This window comes from Microcaecilia unicolor, chromosome 4, assembly GCF_901765095.1.
Source record: "Microcaecilia unicolor chromosome 4, aMicUni1.1, whole genome shotgun sequence".
Classification (NCBI taxonomy): Eukaryota; Metazoa; Chordata; class Amphibia; order Gymnophiona; family Siphonopidae; genus Microcaecilia; species Microcaecilia unicolor.
In genome coordinates, this window is record NC_044034.1 from 148128811 (window position 1) to 148146722 (window position 17912).

Below are 17912 nucleotides of genomic sequence, written 5' to 3' on the forward strand. Positions count from 1 at the left end.
TGTGCAGCATACTGGAAATACAGCATTAAGCACACAAGAGTGAAGCATCCTATCAAGCGTGACGGACTGAGGCAAACTTCTGAAATGATTCAGACAGGCTTGAACTTAAAACTACATTGCTTGACTGCCCCAAGAACCATTTCAATGCCTCTGGGAAATTAGGTCTTGCAACGCGCACACAGCGTTCTAGACTTTCACCTAAATAAGGGAAGGGGAAAAACTACGTTTTTCTGGCTCACATGGTAGGCAAATAAAAGGTGATTTTATCAAGTCATTTTCATGTGTATGTGGCCACCTATGCAGGTAACAGGCCTCTTATAAAATACTGACCAGTGTAAAAGTATTCACCGTGACCTCATGGTGTCTACTTAGCCAGTAGCTATATAAAGGGGTGGAATTGGCAGAGTTCTTCAGATGAGGTCAGTACGAGCAAAAGATGACAATATCAGAATATATAAGTGAAATGAAAAAGCATCCCAATGACTGTCTTAAGGGGAACATTTGTGGGGGGAGGGGGGTAGAGCAACAGGGAGAGATGGATGAGTAATCAGAAGAACTCATTGTCCTGACCCAAAGGTCCTGGTTCTGGCCTTCAAAAGCTAGTCAAAAAATGCATTGTGTTAATTCTATTAAGCTATCATCTTCACTTTCTTTTCTATTTATTAACCTTAATGTGGACTAGCATGGCAACCACATCGCTTTATCAGGTTTAAGAGAAACCATATATCAGATAATAATTTAAATAGTTGCAGGCAATTTAGCTGATAATGAAAACACTGCTATTGACTTCTACATATCCAGTATTTACATATCTACAGGAGAACATGAGCTCAGAATGAAGGGGTGGGAAGGGGGAGCCTTTGCCATACAAAATGAGCTTCTGAAAATAAACTCGGTCTTTTATTATCTCAAAGAAAACCCAATTAAAAGCGATTCAAAGTTATAAACCAAAATGCTCAAGCTCTTGTCAGCCAAAAGCTTTAGAAATATTTCGGGAACAGAGCAGCACACTTCTTTGACTAAGAAGACGTCCCCAAAACAGAGCCAATGATTTAGCTATCTGGATGTTATGCTTCTTGGGCAATCAATGCAGAATATGGAGACCGTGAAGCAGCCTGCTACCTCCCAAATCTGTTTCTCTGCAGTCAGAGGCTCACAGCTGAACCCAGGCAGCACTGTGCAACACAAAGGCCAATCGCAACAATTAATCACTGTCATGTAGATATGAAATGACTGATGGTTTTTAACAGCTCTGCTGCCCGACGAGCTGCACAGAACGCTCTCACTGGGACCGTGCTGCGTCACCTTGCTCTTATCATACCCTTTCAGCTACAAGTACACCATGCCGCAGTCCGATTAGGACAAAATTGAATTCATTATAATCTTATTACAGCATTTTATTTATCCTTTGGGGACAGCCTCGTTTTTGGGAGAGAAATCGCAGAACAGCTTTTCAGCACACAGACCAATGCCTCTGCCCTAGTTAATAACTTGATAGAGGTTACATTTGTGCTAGAGAAGGCACACCATGCACCCTTGTGCCTTTATCAGCTGGGAGATTCCACATAAAGTTACAGCTGCTGCAAGGCAGGAATAACTCTCTGTACATACTTGCCAGTAGACAACGATGTGTGTGTGTGTGTCTGTATATTTAAGTGCCAGTCTTGCCCCTGCTCTGACCATCACCTGCCTCAGAACATACCTACGGGTATATCACATAACAATATTCACTATCGGGTTGATATTCAAAGCAAGTGGTCAAGAGAGCCTCCAGTCCGCTTAAATCACTTGTGCCTGCTTAGCCACCTATATTCAGTGGCAGTTAACCAGCCAGTACTGCTGAATATCGACACTCATCAGCCATGCTAGGGCAGATTGAGAGGCGGAGCCAGGGAGTTATGTGGGTACTATCAATATTCAGTGTCAGTGCCCACATTAAGTGATCCTAAATTTGCCTGGTTAGATATCGGTTATCAGCCAGCTCCTGAATAACTTCCACGTCACAGCCTACATAATATAGCGTCCTTTCCCTTCCCTGCCTCCCCCACCCCACCAGCAAGCTCCAATCACACCACCCACTCAAAACAGTTCTCTGATCCCCCCCCCCCCGACACAGCCTAAGATCTCCCTGCCCAAAGCACAATTTGGGACTCCCTCCCCACCCAGTGGCTGGTGGTCCTGTGGAGCAATGGGAGCAGGAGCAACCCACCCCACCCCTGTCCCTAGCAAGCGCCATTGTAAAATTGGCCTCCTCAACCTCTAGCCACCGGCTGAATATTGATGGGTAAATTTTTCTAGTACAAAAACCTTTATGCAGGTACATGACAGGACAATATTATAAATGTCTACTTGAGTGTATGAAATGTATTACTTCCAAAATACAAAGAAATATCAATTTAGTTGAACAAAGTGGCACTTGAATCTAGCTTGATGTACCGGGTGACTAACTGGCACCAAAGATGCGGCATTCTTAACGGTCAACCAACCTCGTCTGGTGACACTGGGTGACCCAATTGCATTTTGAAAGTTTGAGCTTGTGAACTGTATGCTGTTTATTACACTCAAAACAGAGCACGAAAAGAGAATTCTGAACATTCACCAGCTTTAGTTCCACGTTTTTTTTATTTTATTTGCTGCATCAAAACATTTCCGCTTTGTAGAAGATTACACCACTGAGGTTTTATATCCACTGCTAAGCAATATCTGGGTCATAAAATAAAACTCATGGGCTGTTTCAGTACTGATGGAGTTTGTTTGCGGATAGACTTTACTGCAGCAAAATCCCTGCAAAAGGGATGGGAAACAAACAAGCTGAATTATTCTGCTGCTGCTGCATTTGTTCGGTGAATAGCTAAACCTTTAATAATCTGCTGTAGCCATGATGTTGGATAGGCTGCATTTTCAGTCCTCTTTCTAAATTTCAGTAATGGGACTTTTGCTAATGTATTAACAGCCTTCTCAGGACCACTCACCAAAAGGCTGAAAGCATAAATTCATTATTACACATTCTGGATACAAATTTTTGTTTAGCGTATTACAATACTTTAGTGATCTGTCTGCATGAACAGTGGGAGTAGAGGACTCAGAAACCAATTCTTGTAAGGCTGGGCAGACAGAGGGAATGGTGAGATGGTGTGACATCGCCTGAGACCTTCAATGAAACCACAACCAGGGGCACGGTCCAAAACAAATGGCTATTTTCTTCAAGCAATAAAAGAAAGATTGATGTTCACATCTCCTCATTGAATGTGGCAATTCAGCAATTCTTTTTCTTTCTTTTTAAATCTGAATGGATCAACAGCAGTTTTACACCCCCTCAGAGAGACCGCACAGCAGCACACACTGCAGCAAAACCTGCCTTCCTCTGCATACAACACTGCATTTAGGGACCCCTGCACCAAGCTGCAGTAAAAGGACCCCTACGGTGCCGTCAGCGTGTAAGTTTGCCACACGCTGAGGCCCCCCGTTTACCGCAGCAGGTAAAGGGATTAAAAAAAAACACGAAATGGCTATGCGCAGCCCTTTCCTGGGGGAGCCCTTACCCCTTCCTATTGAGGAAGCTGTAAGCGCTCCCGCACTAATTCAGCAGTAATTGCGCTGCCCAATTACCACCGGGTAAGCCCCCAGCACTAAGAAAATAAAATTCTTTTTTGAGCGCCGGATATGGAAACACACTGACTCTACTACCGGGCTCCTGTGGTAGGGCCGATTTGCCATGAGCAATTGCAGCAATAAATCTACTGCGGTTTTGTAAAAGAGCCTCTTAATCTTTGTTCTGTACAATTCCAGTGTAACTGGGATGGCATCGGAGCTGCTGCTGCTACGACATACAGTCACCAATAACTCTCCTTTCCATTCTAATAATGCTTTACCCTTTGCCTATTCTCCAACATATATACACACCCTAGAGCATACTTAGCACCTCAAATATTCTGCTTAAAGATCTTTTTGGTCTTTCAAGGTTTCTTCTGCTGGTAGTAAATTCCAGAACAAGAACACCTTCACCTAAGACATCGCTTAACTTCCCTCCTCTCCCTGCTGATTTTATCCACTACTCTGCTTCTCCGTCCTTCTCTATTTTCATGAAAATGTAAACCATTTAGCTGACTATCAGGCTTATTTTCGAAGGAGAAGAGCGGCCATCTTCTGACACAAATCGGGAGATGGGCGTCCTTGTCTCAGGGTTGCCCAAATCGGAATAATTGAAAGCGGATTTTGGGCGTCCTCAACTGCTTCCCGTCGCGGGGACGACCAAAGATCACGGGGGCGTGTCGGCACCGCAGTTAAGGTGGGGCTGGGGCGTGATTAAGAGATGGGCGTCCTCGGCCAATAATGGAAAAAAGAAGGGCATTCCTGACGAGCACTTGGGCGACTTTACTTGGTCCATTTTTTCTTGCGACCAAGCCGTGAAAAGGTGCCCGAACTGACCAGATGACCACCGGAGGGAATCGGGGATGGCCTCCCCTTGCTCCCCCAGTGGTCACTAACCCCCTCCCACCCTAAAAAAAAAACATAAAATTTTTTTTTTGCCAGCCTCATATGTCATGCCCAGCTTCATGACAGCAGTATGCAGCTCCCTGGAGCAGTTTTAGTGGGTGCAGTGCACTTCAGGCAGGCGGACCCAGGCCCATCCCCCCCCCCCCACACCTGTTACACTTGTGGTGGTAAATGTGAGCCATCCAAAACCCAAATATTTTCTTGCTGCATAACCCAAATATACTTCAGCTTCAGCTCACGGAGAGATGACCAGACATTCTCCTTAAGAATTTTCTGGTATAGTACAGAATTCATGTCTCCTTCAATAATGGCAAGTTTTCCATGTCCTGAGGCAGCAAAGTAACCCCCCACTATCGCCATCATGTTTGACTGTTGGTGTGAAAGAGGAGTATCCTAATGGTTAGTGCAGCAGCCCGAGAACCAGGGGAACCAAGTTCGGTTCACACTACAGCTCCCTGTGACTCTGGAAAAATCACTTAACCTTCCATTGCCCCAAGTAGAAAATAAGTATCTGTATTTAATATGAAAACTGCTTTGATTGTAACCACAGAAAGGCGGTATATCAAATCCCATCCCCATAGTATGGAACTGTATTTGCTTTACAGAAGACATAATGGGGCCTGTATTGTCCAAGGAGTTCCACTTTTGACTCACCTTGTCCATAGAACATTATCCCAAGAAGCTTGGGGATCATTCACTTGTGTTTCTGCACATGTGAGATGTGCACTGATGTTACTCTTGGATAGCAACAGTTTCTGCTTTGCTATTCTCCCATGAATCCCATTTTTGTCCAATTTCTTTCTTATTGGGGAGTCATGAACACTGACCTTAGATGAGGCTAGAGAGGCCTGCAGTTTTTTGCATGTCCTTCTGGGATATTTTGTGACTTCCTGGATGAGTTGTTGCTGTGCCCTAGGAGTAATTTTGGCAGGCCAGCCACTCCTGGGAAGATTCACCACTGTTCAATATATAATGAGGTTTAGATTCAACAGGTCTGGCTGCAATCAAGCCTGGTTGTGCTGAATCAGCTGAATCTAATTATCAATTTAAATTTGGTCAATTGGTTAAGTAACTAAGGAGGCAGTTACAGTGGTGGAAATAAGTATTTGATCCCTTGCTGATTTTGTAAGTGTGCCCACTGACAAAGACATGAGCAGCCCATAATTGAAGGGTAGGTTATTGGTAACAGTGAGAGATAGCACATCACAAATTAAATCCGGAAAATCACATTGTGGAAAGTATATGAATTTATTTGCATTCTGCAGAGGGAAATAAGTATTTGATCCCCCACCAACCAGTAAGAGATCTGGCCCCTACAGACCAGGTAGATGCTCCAAATCAACTCGTTACCTGCATGACAGACAGCTGTCGGCAATGGTCACCTGTATGAAAGACACCTGTCCACAGACTCAGTGAATCAGTCAGACTCTAACCTCTACAAAATGGCCAAGAGCAAGGAGCTGTCTAAGGATGTCAGGGACAAGATCATACACCTGCACAAGGCTGGAATGGGCTACAAAACCATCAGTAAGACGCTGGGCGAGAAGGAGACAACTGTTGGTGCCATAGTAAGAAAATGGAAGAAGTACAAAATGACTGTCAATCGACAAAGATCTGGGGCTCCACGCAAAATCTCACCTCGTGGGGTATCCTTGATCATGAGGAAGGTTAGAAATCAGCCTACAACTACAAGGGGGGAACTTGTCAATGATCTCAAGGCAGCTGGGACCACTGTCACCACGAAAACCATTGGTAACACATTACGACATAACGGATTGCAATCCTGCAGTGCCCGCAAGGTCCCCCTGCTCCGGAAGGCACATGTGACAGCCCGTCTGAAGTTTGCCAGTGAACACCTGGATGATGCCGAGAGTGATTGGGAGAAGGTGCTGTGGTCAGATGAGACAAAAATTGAGCTCTTTGGCATGAACTCAACTCGCCGTGTTTGGAGGAAGAGAAATGCTGCCTATGACCCAAAGAACACCGTCCCCACTGTCAAGCATGGAGGTGGAAATGTTATGTTTTGGGGGTGTTTCTCTGCTAAGGGCACAGGACTACTTCACCGCATCAATGGGAGAATGGATGGGGCCATGTACCGTACAATTCTGAGTGACAACCTCCTTCCCTCCGCCAGGGCCTTAAAAATGGGTCGTGGCTGGGTCTTCCAGCACGACAATGACCCAAAACATACAGCCAAGGCAACAAAGGAGTGGCTCAGGAAGAAGCACATTAGGGTCATGGAGTGGCCTAGCCAGTCACCAGACCTTAATCCCATTGAAAACTTATGGAGGGAGCTGAAGCTGCGAGTTGCCAAGCGACAGCCCAGAACTCTTAATGATTTAGAGATGATCTGCAAAGAGGAGTGGACCAAAATTCCTCCTGACATGTGTGCAAACCTCATCATCAACTACAGAAGACGTCTGACCGCTGTGCTTGCCAACAAAGGTTTTGCCACCAAGTATTAGGTCTTGTTTGCCAGAGGGATTAAATACTTATTTCCCTCTGCAGAATGCAAATAAATTCATATACTTTCCACAATGTGATTTTCCGGATTTAATTTGTGATGTGCTATCTCTCACTGTTACCAATAACCTACCCTTCAATTATGGGCTGCTCATGTCTTTGTCAGTGGGCACACTTACAAAATCAGCAAGGGATCAAATACTTATTTCCACCACTGTACTTTTTCACACAGGTGATAGAAGTGTTGAATAATTTTGCTTCTAAATTAACTGTTATGTGTTTACTCATGTCTTCTTTGTCTAATATTACGTTTAGTTTAAAGATCGGAAACCATTCAGTGTGATATTTCTGCAATAAAAGAGGAAATCAGCGAGGGAAAAAACTTTTTCACTTTACAGTATTGTTCACTTCTATTGATGCTTCGACAGATAGTCATAGCCTCCATCCCAACGAACACAAAAAAACTGGGGGGGGGGGGGGGGGGTTTGCACCTATTTCTCCCTCCATGCCTTCCTTCCCCCTCCTTCCCGTCTCTGACTCACATTTCATCATGGTATACTCCTCGTCACTGGTTATTACACTTTACAATACATATAGATACTGTGGGTTTACAAAACCATGACACCATCCCCAGAGCCAGATTAAGGCATAAGCAAACTAGGCATGAACCTAAAGCCCAAAGGTTAAGGAGACCCTGTCAGATATGTTCATGATTCAGGAGGCTGGGATTGCCAACTGTGTGGATTTGTAAATTTCCCATCTTGAAGCCAGAAGGACGTCTAAGTGTCTGGATATCTTTCAGTTTAGCCCTCCACAGGTCTGCAATCTGCTGCTTCCCATTCTTCCAGTGCAGAGACTATATGGTAGGATTCAGCCAGCGAAAAAGCTGTTATAGGGAAGAGAAGCTGAGGTAGAAGCTGAGCACTATATGAGGTTTTGGAGAGGGCTGTGGAACCACTGTCTTGTGTGTGTGTGTGTGGGGGGGGGGGGGGGGGGGAGGGCTGTGGAACCACTGTCTTGTGGGGAGGGGGGGAGGATTGTCAAAAAGTTAAGAATGGGAGGAAAGTTGTAGGGTCTATTGCAGGCTGAGGAAAACAATTGGCAGCAAATGCAAGAACTTTACATGCTGGTGGGTGGACCTGGTGGGGGTGGGGGCACTGACTGAATGAGCAGATGAGCAGTAAGACGGTACTAGAAAAAAAGGGCTGGAGAATGGTTCAGTGTCTTTGTTGAGGACAGTCCCTTACACAGTTTCCTTTGAAAATCTGGGCTGGACTACAGAAGGCCATGAGTGCAAGTGAACCTGTACACATACTAAGTGATTCAGCCCAGAGAATTTACCAAGCTATTATGCTTCCTGGACAAATTCCTTTGAAAACTGCCTCTACTCTGTCTGTGTCTTTTCATAAGTGCCAAAGAAAGCCAAACATTTTATCTTTCTTCTTCCATTTGAGTAAAGTGGTGTGATAGCCATGTTAGACCACTTTTAAAGGTAATAAATAAATAAAACAAAACAGAGGACAGAAAATAAAATGATACCATCCAGCTCTCCCTGTTTCTCATCCACCCACCCAGCTCTCCCTCTTTCTCACCTAACCCACCCCACCCTCTTCCTGTGAGACTGTTACTGGAATGCTTTTGTGTTTCACTTACATATCCTGATATTTGTCAACATTTGCTCATTTCTGATCTAAAGAAGAAGGATTAGCTTTGAAAGCTAATAAAAAAAAAAAAAAAACAAGTAATTGGACGGCACAAGATGGCGCTGTGAGAGGACGTACGTCTGGAAGCTCTTGATTTCTCAGCCGACATACCTGGGACGCAGCACTCTTCCCCGTTGATATTATGGGGAAGAGGAAGGGCAAGACCGGGGCTTCAGCCTCCTCCGACCCCGCGAAACCGGCTACCCAGCAAAAGACGCTGGAACAATTCGGAGTCCAGGCGTTGAAGACGCAGACGCCAACGCTGACGGGACCCGATGCTGGTCAGACGGACCGAAGCATAGAGGCGGCTTCGTTAAGCCCGCCTCAGATTACAGCTCCTCCTCGACCCGGAAGCAGCTTAGTGCCGGCAGGGAAGCAGTTCAATGACCCTTCCGAAGTGGTGAGATCTCGAGCTGCAGAAGGGGGCCCTGCCGCTACCTCAACCCCAGAACGGAACACTGCTGGTAGTATAAGGGCTGAAAGCCTGATATCTCCCCTAATTCTGGAGGCTGCTCCTGAGAGAAATCGAGTGGAAATAAGACCAGCTGTTATAACGATGGAGACACTGTGGGACGCTATCCAGGGAATTAATACCACCCTAACCCAGGTAACAAACTCCATTAAAACAGAATACCTAGATTTAAAGCATGAACAAAGTGCCCTATCCAGGAGACTACAAGAAAATGAGAGAAAAATTGAGACACTAGGAGAAGAGACACAAAAACTGCAGAACTTAACAGGAGTAATGGTTAAAGAAAGGGAAATTCTAGCTAGGAAGCTAGAATTTCTTGATAACCGAGGAAGGAGAAACAATTTAAGATTTTTAAATTTTCCAAAGTCTCCATTGATTCCAGCAAGAGACATGTTAAAAAAGTACTTCGGTGAAATTTTGGGAGTTCCGGTAGAGGGTTTTCCACCAATTACCAGAGCTCAATATATTTCAGGAATCAGAACTCCTTCCCAAGGCTCTCAATCAACCTGGACTTAACCTTACAGAATTTCTGGAAAGTTCTTTGGAGGTGATAACTCACCGTACCACTCTCCTAGTGACTTTTGCACTGGAGCCGGATAGGAATAACATTTTTCGTTTATATTTTAAACATATGAAAGCATTATTCCTGGGGGCCAAGATACAAGTTTTCCTGATCTGAATAAAGAAACGCAGAAAAGGCGGCGAGAGTTTCTGGCGTTAAAGCCACGAATACTCGCACTAGGTGGATCTTTTGTACTGAAATATTTATGTAGATGCTTTGTTTCTTTAAATGATGTTAACTATGTGTTTCTTGACCATGAGAAATTGCAGGTATGGGTGGTTGCCAAAGAGGAAAGTGGTGGTATTGGATCTACCTGAATCATCTCACAGTTTGAAATGCTAGTAATATCAGCTAGTTGGTTTATGTGTCTTTTCCTCTCAATTAACTATTAAGAAAATAATTCCTTAGTTTAATTCCTAGTATCTTGTCTGATTTATTGTGGTCAAAGTAAGAAGAATTATTACCTTATTGTGTTAGAGTTTTGGAGATATTCTGTAATATTATTTTCTAACATTCTTTGTATAAATATACATGGTTTGTATTATTTAAAATTATAAATAAAAAAAAAAAAAGCTAATAAAAAAAATGTACTGTTAGTCCAATAAAAAAAGGTATCATCTTATTTTATTTTTTCTGTTTTGTTTTACTTCTATTTATTAGCTTCTTCCATTTGAGAAGTCCTTTTTCACACATACATCTTTGTAAATCTATTCCTCGAATATACTGACCTTAAATGTCATTCTTTGGGACAGTTCACCCTTGGTATCTCTGGTTCACACCAGAGACAATGGAATTTGAAAATGACTTGCCCAACTTCCCTGGTTCTTGCTCATTGCTGCACAGCTGCCAAGTTACCCAGATCCAGGAGGGAGACTTTTTGGCTAGTCCTGTTTTTGAACTTCTCAATTCAGTGTTCTGTATGCACTCCCTGATACCACCACCTGAAATCAGCATTTGGTCCCTTAATGTCCCAGGATAGGATTCTCAGAAATCCATGAATGGCTCAGTTTAGGTTACTGGTGCAAGCACTGCTTTTAGCTAAACTAGATTATTATAATTTGATATATTTGGGTGCCTCTAAACAAATATTTCATAGACTACAATCTATACAAAATACTGCAGTCAGACTCGTGTTTTCATTAAAGAAGGCCAGAATTTCATGTTTTGTTGAACTATATTGGTTACCCATAGAGGTGAGGATTTTCTTTAAATTTTCTTGTCTGTTACATAAGATTTTAAGTGGTGAATGTCCACTTTATATTATAGATCATTTGGAATTTATAACTAATAAAGAAGATCTTGTTATAACTGGTTTGTTGTTCATCCATTAATTAGAGCAGTAGAGAGATTCGAATAACATGATAGTTTACTTGCAGTACAGGCTCCTAGGGCCTGGAATTCTTTTCTTTTTCATACTTTCAGGATGATTTACTTAATTTTAAGAAGAACTTGAAAAAAAATGCTTTTCAAGGAATTTCTGATGATGCAACTTTTAAAATCTTTTTGCCAATTCCCAAGAAACTGTCTTGGTCTTGTACTTGATTTTAAAACGCTCTGAACCTGGCAGGTAGTGGCGGTATAGAATTTGTTGTAATGTAATGCAATTTCCGTCCTAGAATTGGATAACTCCATTTGAGGCATCTGTTGGCATGATCTTCGTGCTCACTCACAAACTTACTCCTATCATATCCGTAGCTAGGTTCTGCACTTTTCCCAGCTACTTTCTGGAGGGGTAAAATGTGTGAGGGGAGGGTGGGGACACTGGAGAGAAAAGAAATCTGGGGAGGGGGTCCACAAATATGTATGTCTAGGGACAGATATAGCATTAATTGGCCCTGATCATTCCATTCTTTTTCACACATGTTCTAATACTTTTTTTTTCAATTCTGAGAATGTCCTGACTCTGAGGGCCCAACGCGCGCCAAAATGGACTTACCAGCCGACTACCGAGTAGCTCTTGCGGTAATTTCATTTTTGGTGCGTGTCTGATATGCGCATCTGCAAAATATTTTTTATTTTTGGACGCGCGTAGCGGACGCTTACCAAGTGGCATCTGACATGCGTAGGTCATTACCGCCCAAATTCTTTACCACTAGGTCTATGAATGCACGGCAATTTTGATTTTGCCGCATGTCCATTTTCGGGGGGAAAAAGAAAAAAGAGGCCTTTTTTACAGGCGCACTGAAAAATGATTCTGCGCGTGCCCAAAACCCGCGCCTACACTACCGCAAGCCACTTTTCAGCGGCCCTTGTAAAAGGACCCCTTAGTCACCTTAATGCCTCCTTCTCAAACTTTTTCAGGTTTAATTTTAGATTAGCTTACCTTTTATCATCATCGCTAATTCAACTATACTTAGTTGCCTTTAAAAAAAAAAAATTTCACCTATTGCAAAACCCTGCCAAGTGTTTCTCCTTTCCTCATCTGCTTTCAACCTTCCCATTCCTCTCTCACTCCACATTAGTAAAATGACTTTTTTCTTTCTTATGTCTTCCTGCCAATTTCAACTTAAATTCTCATTTACCTTTTCATTTTATAGCACTCTGTGCAAAAAGACACCGCATAAATATGCTAATAATAATCATAATACTAGTTAAGCTAAGCACATAAGGTAATAGGCAGGAACCACACTATTAAGGCGAGCCATGCTCGTGCTGAATGACAAGCAAAACTGCACTGTTAAATCACCTGGAAAAAAGAACGACCCTGAAAAGTAACAGATTTTCTCCCAGCTGCTTGGGCCTTGGGTACCTTAAATTGTTTGTTTTATTTTTGTCAGCAAAATGTACAATCAGCAAATGAGAATTTAATTATTCCTTCTAAGTCTGCATAATTTATACTTGAGTAACCATGGTGCTTTGATGAGCTACTTGCGCAGTTTTCGCTCCAGTAATATCTCCATTGTAGTTAAATTACTGGAAGCAAAATGAGCTGGCGCCTGTCAAAGTTTTAACCCCTCCCAGAATGATTTAAGAATGTCTGGATATTACCTGGGAGTAAAAAAGATACAGTAAGGACACTTGCATTAAGCTACAAGAATGCAGTTTAAACACCAGTACAGAACTGCTTCCTGCTTTAGGAATCACAAAATTCACCAGGGAAGTGAATGCTTTCTCATCCTCTTTATGGCTATGAGCCAAGTACAGAGTTGTGAGCCAAGGATGGTCCCTTCCAGACCTGTTGGCAAACAGTGATGATCTGTACAATATGGGGTGTTAATACCCTACTGAACAACCCCACTAGGAACAGAATGATCTTTAATTTATTTATTTGTTACATTTGTATCCCACATTTTCCCACCTATTTGCAGGCTCAATGTGGCTTACATAGTACCATAAAGGCAATCTTACGACCAACATCAAAGCAAAACGATTATATATACACGTACACACAAACACGCCTCTACAAATGATATTTCAGCCAATGTTTCCAAACCATTTGATAAACTCAAAGTCTATACTTAATGGTAAATGCTTGTACTGTCTATACCTTTGTCTACTATACCCTTTTCTTATTAACCTGGAAGCAAATTCTTCTGTCCAAACGTGTGGAGCATAATTTTATAATAGGTCACCTACATATGAAGCGCTAGAAGGCACTGATTTTAGAGCAATTTAAAAGAGACACAGAAATATGATGGCAAATAAGAGCCAAATGGCCTATCCAGTTGGCCCATCCACAGCAACCACTATTTCCTTCTTTCCCTAAGAGATCCCATGTGCAAGTCCCATACTTTCTTAAATTCAGACACAGTCCTCATCTCCACGCGTCTTCCACAAGTGTGATGCTATAACATCTACAGTGGGGGAAATAAGTATTTGATCCCTTGCTGATTTTGTAAGTTTGCCCACTGACAAAGACATGAGCAGCCCATAATTGAAGGGTAGGTTATTGGTAACAGTGAGAGATAGCACATCACAAATTAAATCCGGAAAATCACATTGTGGAAAGTATATGAATTTATTTGCATTCTGCAGAGGGAAATAAGTATTTGATCCCCCACCAACCAGTAAGAGATCTGGCCCCTACAGACCAGGTAGATGCTCCAAATCAACTCGTTACCTGCATGACAGACAGCTGTCGGCAATGGTCACCTGTATGAAAGACACCTGTCCACAGACTCAGTGAATCAGTCAGACTCTAACCTCTACAAAATGGCCAAGAGCAAGGAGCTGTCTAAGGATGTCAGGGACAAGATCATACACCTGCACAAGGCTGGAATGGGCTACAAAACCATCAGTAAGACGCTGGGCGAGAAGGAGACAACTGTTGGTGCCATAGTAAGAAAATGGAAGAAGTACAAAATGACTGTCAATCGACAAAGATCTGGGGCTCCACGCAAAATCTCACCTCGTGGGGTATCCTTGATCATGAGGAAGGTTAGAAATCAGCCTACAACTACAAGGGGGGAACTTGTCAATGATCTCAAGGCAGCTGGGACCACTGTCACCACGAAAACCATTGGTAACACATTACGACATAACGGATTGCAATCCTGCAGTGCCCGCAAGGTCCCCCTGCTCCGGAAGGCACATGTGACGGCCCGTCTGAAGTTTGCCAGTGAACACCTGGATGATGCCGGGAGTGATTGGGAGAAGGTGCTGTGGTCAGATGAGACAAAAATTGAGCTCTTTGGCATGAACTCAACTCGCCGTGTTTGGAGGAAGAGAAATGCTGCCTATGACCCAAAGAACACCGTCCCCACTGTCAAGCATGGAGGTGGAAATGTTATGTTTTGGGGGTGTTTCTCTGCTAAGGGCACAGGACTACTTCACCGCATCAATGGGAGAATGGATGGGGCCATGTACCGTACAATTCTGAGTGACAACCTCCTTCCCTCCGCCAGGGCCTTAAAAATGGGTCGTGGCTGGGTCTTCCAGCACGACAATGACCCAAAACATACAGCCAAGGCAACAAAGGAGTGGCTCAGGAAGAAGCACATTAGGGTCATGGAGTGGCCTAGCCAGTCACCAGACCTTAATCCCATTGAAAACTTATGGAGGGAGCTGAAGATGCGAGTTGCCAAGCGACAGCCCAGAACTCTTAATGATTTAGAGATGATCTGCAAAGAGGAGTGGACCAAAATTCCTCCTGACATGTGTGCAAACCTCATCATCAACTACAGAAGACGTCTGACCGCTGTGCTTGCCAACAAGGGTTTTGCCACCAAGTATTAGGTCTTGTTTGCCAGAGGGATTAAATACTTATTTCCCTCTGCAGAATGCAAATAAATTCATATACTTTCCACAATGTGATTTTCCGGATTTAATTTGTGATGTGCTATCTCTCACTGTTACCAATAACCTACCCTTCAATTATGGGCTGCTCATGTCTTTGTCAGTGGGCAAACTTACAAAATCAGCAAGGGATCAAATACTTATTTCCCCCACTGTATGTTTTAAAGAGGTATTTAAACACATCTAACCCGCTTATACCCTAAGTGGTTTCCATAAAAATATACATATTAAACACACCACAAACTTTAAAACAAACAAAAAAATTCATCCTCCATCAACATACATAATAACTTCAAGGGGCTGCCATTGCCATCAGTACATTGCCTCTCAAAAAAAAAAAAAAAGAAAACTTGAACAAAAAGCTGTGTTTTTAACATCTTAAATTGCTAAATACATGCATTCCTGCATCAAAAGTGGCCTCTATAGGCCCAATATTCAAAAGGGTTTAACTGGGCAGAAGAGGCTCCAGCCCAGTTAAAATCTTCTGAATATTGCCTCTGACTCCCGCAATCCTGTCCAGTTAGAGCTGACGCTTAACCAGTAACCAGTGATATTCAATCCACTAACTGGTTAAGGGGCCCTTTTACAAAAAGCGCACGCCAAATCAGCCCTATCACCAGGGTAGCACGGGAGCCCGATGGTAGATCCAAAGTTGGCACACACAGTTTCCCGTGGAAGAAAATAATTCTCTATTTTCGACTGCAGGGGGGAGCATTCCCAGCGGTAATCGGCAGCATGGCCCGAGCACTACCCAATTACCATGGGGTTTGCGCATGAGCTCTTATCACCTACTAAATGGATGTCAGTAAGGGCTCAGGCAGTAAATAGCTGTGTGATAATTTTAATATTAGCACACGGTCATTTACTGCCCCATTTTAAAAAAGGCCTTTTTCCCCACTGTGGTAAAAAGTGGCCCAGTAAGCGCCAATTTCCCGCGCCAAAACTAGTGCAAGCCACTTTTTACCATGGTTTGGTAAAAGGGTCCCTAAGTGAGGGTAGAAAGTTATGATAGCAAAAATGCTGTGCTATCTGCTGAGCTAACCAGGCACTGATCTTAATATTGGCTGGTGTCCAGGTGAGCGCAATTACCTGGAGCCCAGACGCGACCCAATATTGACTATCCAGGTTTAATTCAATCCATGGCTGTCAGTGGCTTAAAAAACGCTGACGTGCACAGGCTGAATAGGCCCGATGCTCCAGGTACAATTGAGTACCTGTATATACTATGTAAACCACTTTGAATGTAGTTGCAAAAACCACAGAAAGACAGTATATCAAGTCGCATTCCATTTACTAAGAAAAAGGAGGCTGTTCTTTCAATATTTGACCTGAGTTAGCATGCACTCCTCTGGTGCTTTACTTATTTATTAACGCATCCAATGAGAAAGTTATTTATGACACACAGCTCATGAAAACTACTAAGGGAAGCTGAGATGATACCAGACTTATGAGGTGGGAAATGCTGATATACACCATCAGACGTGCCATCAGTTTCCAGCACATGATACTCAATACATCTAATTCATTTCATAGGATGACATGACATCCAAAAGTAATGTCACCATTGTCTGTCTAACATTGCTGCCTGGATGTCTCACCGCCATCTGAAACTAATCATGACTAAGACTGAGCTTCTTATCTTTCCCCCTAAACCTACCTCTCCTCTTTCCCCATTCTCCATCTCTGTGGATAACACTCTCATCCTCCTTGTCTCATCAGCTCGTAACATTGGGGTCATCTTTGACTCCTCTCTTTTGCTGCACATATCCAACAGACTGCTAAAACCTGTTGTTTCTTTCTCTATAATATCACCAAAATGTGTCCCTTCCTTTCTAAGCACACTACAAAAACCCTTGTCCCACTTATATCACCTTACGCTTAGACTATTGCAACTTGATTCTCATAGGTCTCCCACTAAGCCACCTCTCTCCCCTTCAATCTGTTCAAAATTCTGCTGCACGACTTATATTCCACCAGTGTCGCTATGCTTCTATTAGCCTCTCTTCAAGTCACTTCACTGGCTCCCTGTTTCCGCATACAGTTCAAACTCCTCTTATTGACTTACAAGTGCATTCATTCTACAGCTCCTCAGTATCTCTCCACTCTTATCTCTCCCTATACTCCTTCCCGGGAACTCCTGTCATTGAATAAATCTCTCTTATCTGTACCCTTCTCCACTGTCTCCAGATTGTTCCTTTTATCTTGCTGCACCATACAACTGGAACAGACTTCCTGAGTCAGTACATTGAGCTCCATCTCAGACAGTCTTCAAATCTAGGCTAAAAGCCCACATTTTTGAGGCTGCTTTTAACTCCTAACCCCTATTCACTTGTTCAGTAACCATGTCTGTTTTATCATTCCCACCTTAAGTATTTCCCTTATTTGTCCTGTCTGTCCTGATTAGACTGTAAGTTCTGTCGACCAGGGACTGTCTCTTACATGTTGAAGTGTACAGCGCTGCGTATATCTAGTAGCGCTCTAGAAATGATTAGTAGTAATAGTGTGTCTCAAAGAACCTTCACTCCTGCTGTAATTTGGGGAATGAAGGGAGCACAATCCTTCCCTCTCACTCTACTCAGTCTTTAGCTTGTATCACTTGGACCTTCACTGACATCCCAAACTGTGACCATCAAGCCCATACCCACCGTGTCAGGCTTTCTATCATCCATCATGTAGCATCAGTTTGAAAGCTGAACAATACCATAAGCAAATCACCTTTTCCTTCGTGTGGTTTTGTTACCCAATCAGATAAAATGAATCCTCTTTAAAGAATAGAAAACAACATACCGACTGTAACAGCAATTGGTTTCTCCAGCAGAAAGACTGTTTGTTTCCAGTGTGTTTTCATACACTGGGGACCTGTGGACAACACGACCTGCAATGACAGAGTTCAAATGTCTTTGATGAAATGCAAGATTTTTAATATCACGCTACATTAACCTGTCACATGAACCACACACACTTAACTGCTTCAACCCAC

General features: G+C 43.1%; 1 protein-coding gene across 1 annotated transcript in view; it reads right to left on the reverse strand.

The window, feature by feature from the left end:
- Positions 1–17912, reverse strand: part of PRMT3 (protein arginine methyltransferase 3) — a 225625-nt gene that overhangs the window by 17094 nt on the left and 190619 nt on the right. Inside the window, exon 15 of the mRNA XM_030200711.1 lies at positions 17720–17807. Coding sequence (XP_030056571.1) covers positions 17720–17807 — 88 coding nt within the window. The remainder of the gene's footprint in view (positions 1–17719; positions 17808–17912) is intronic.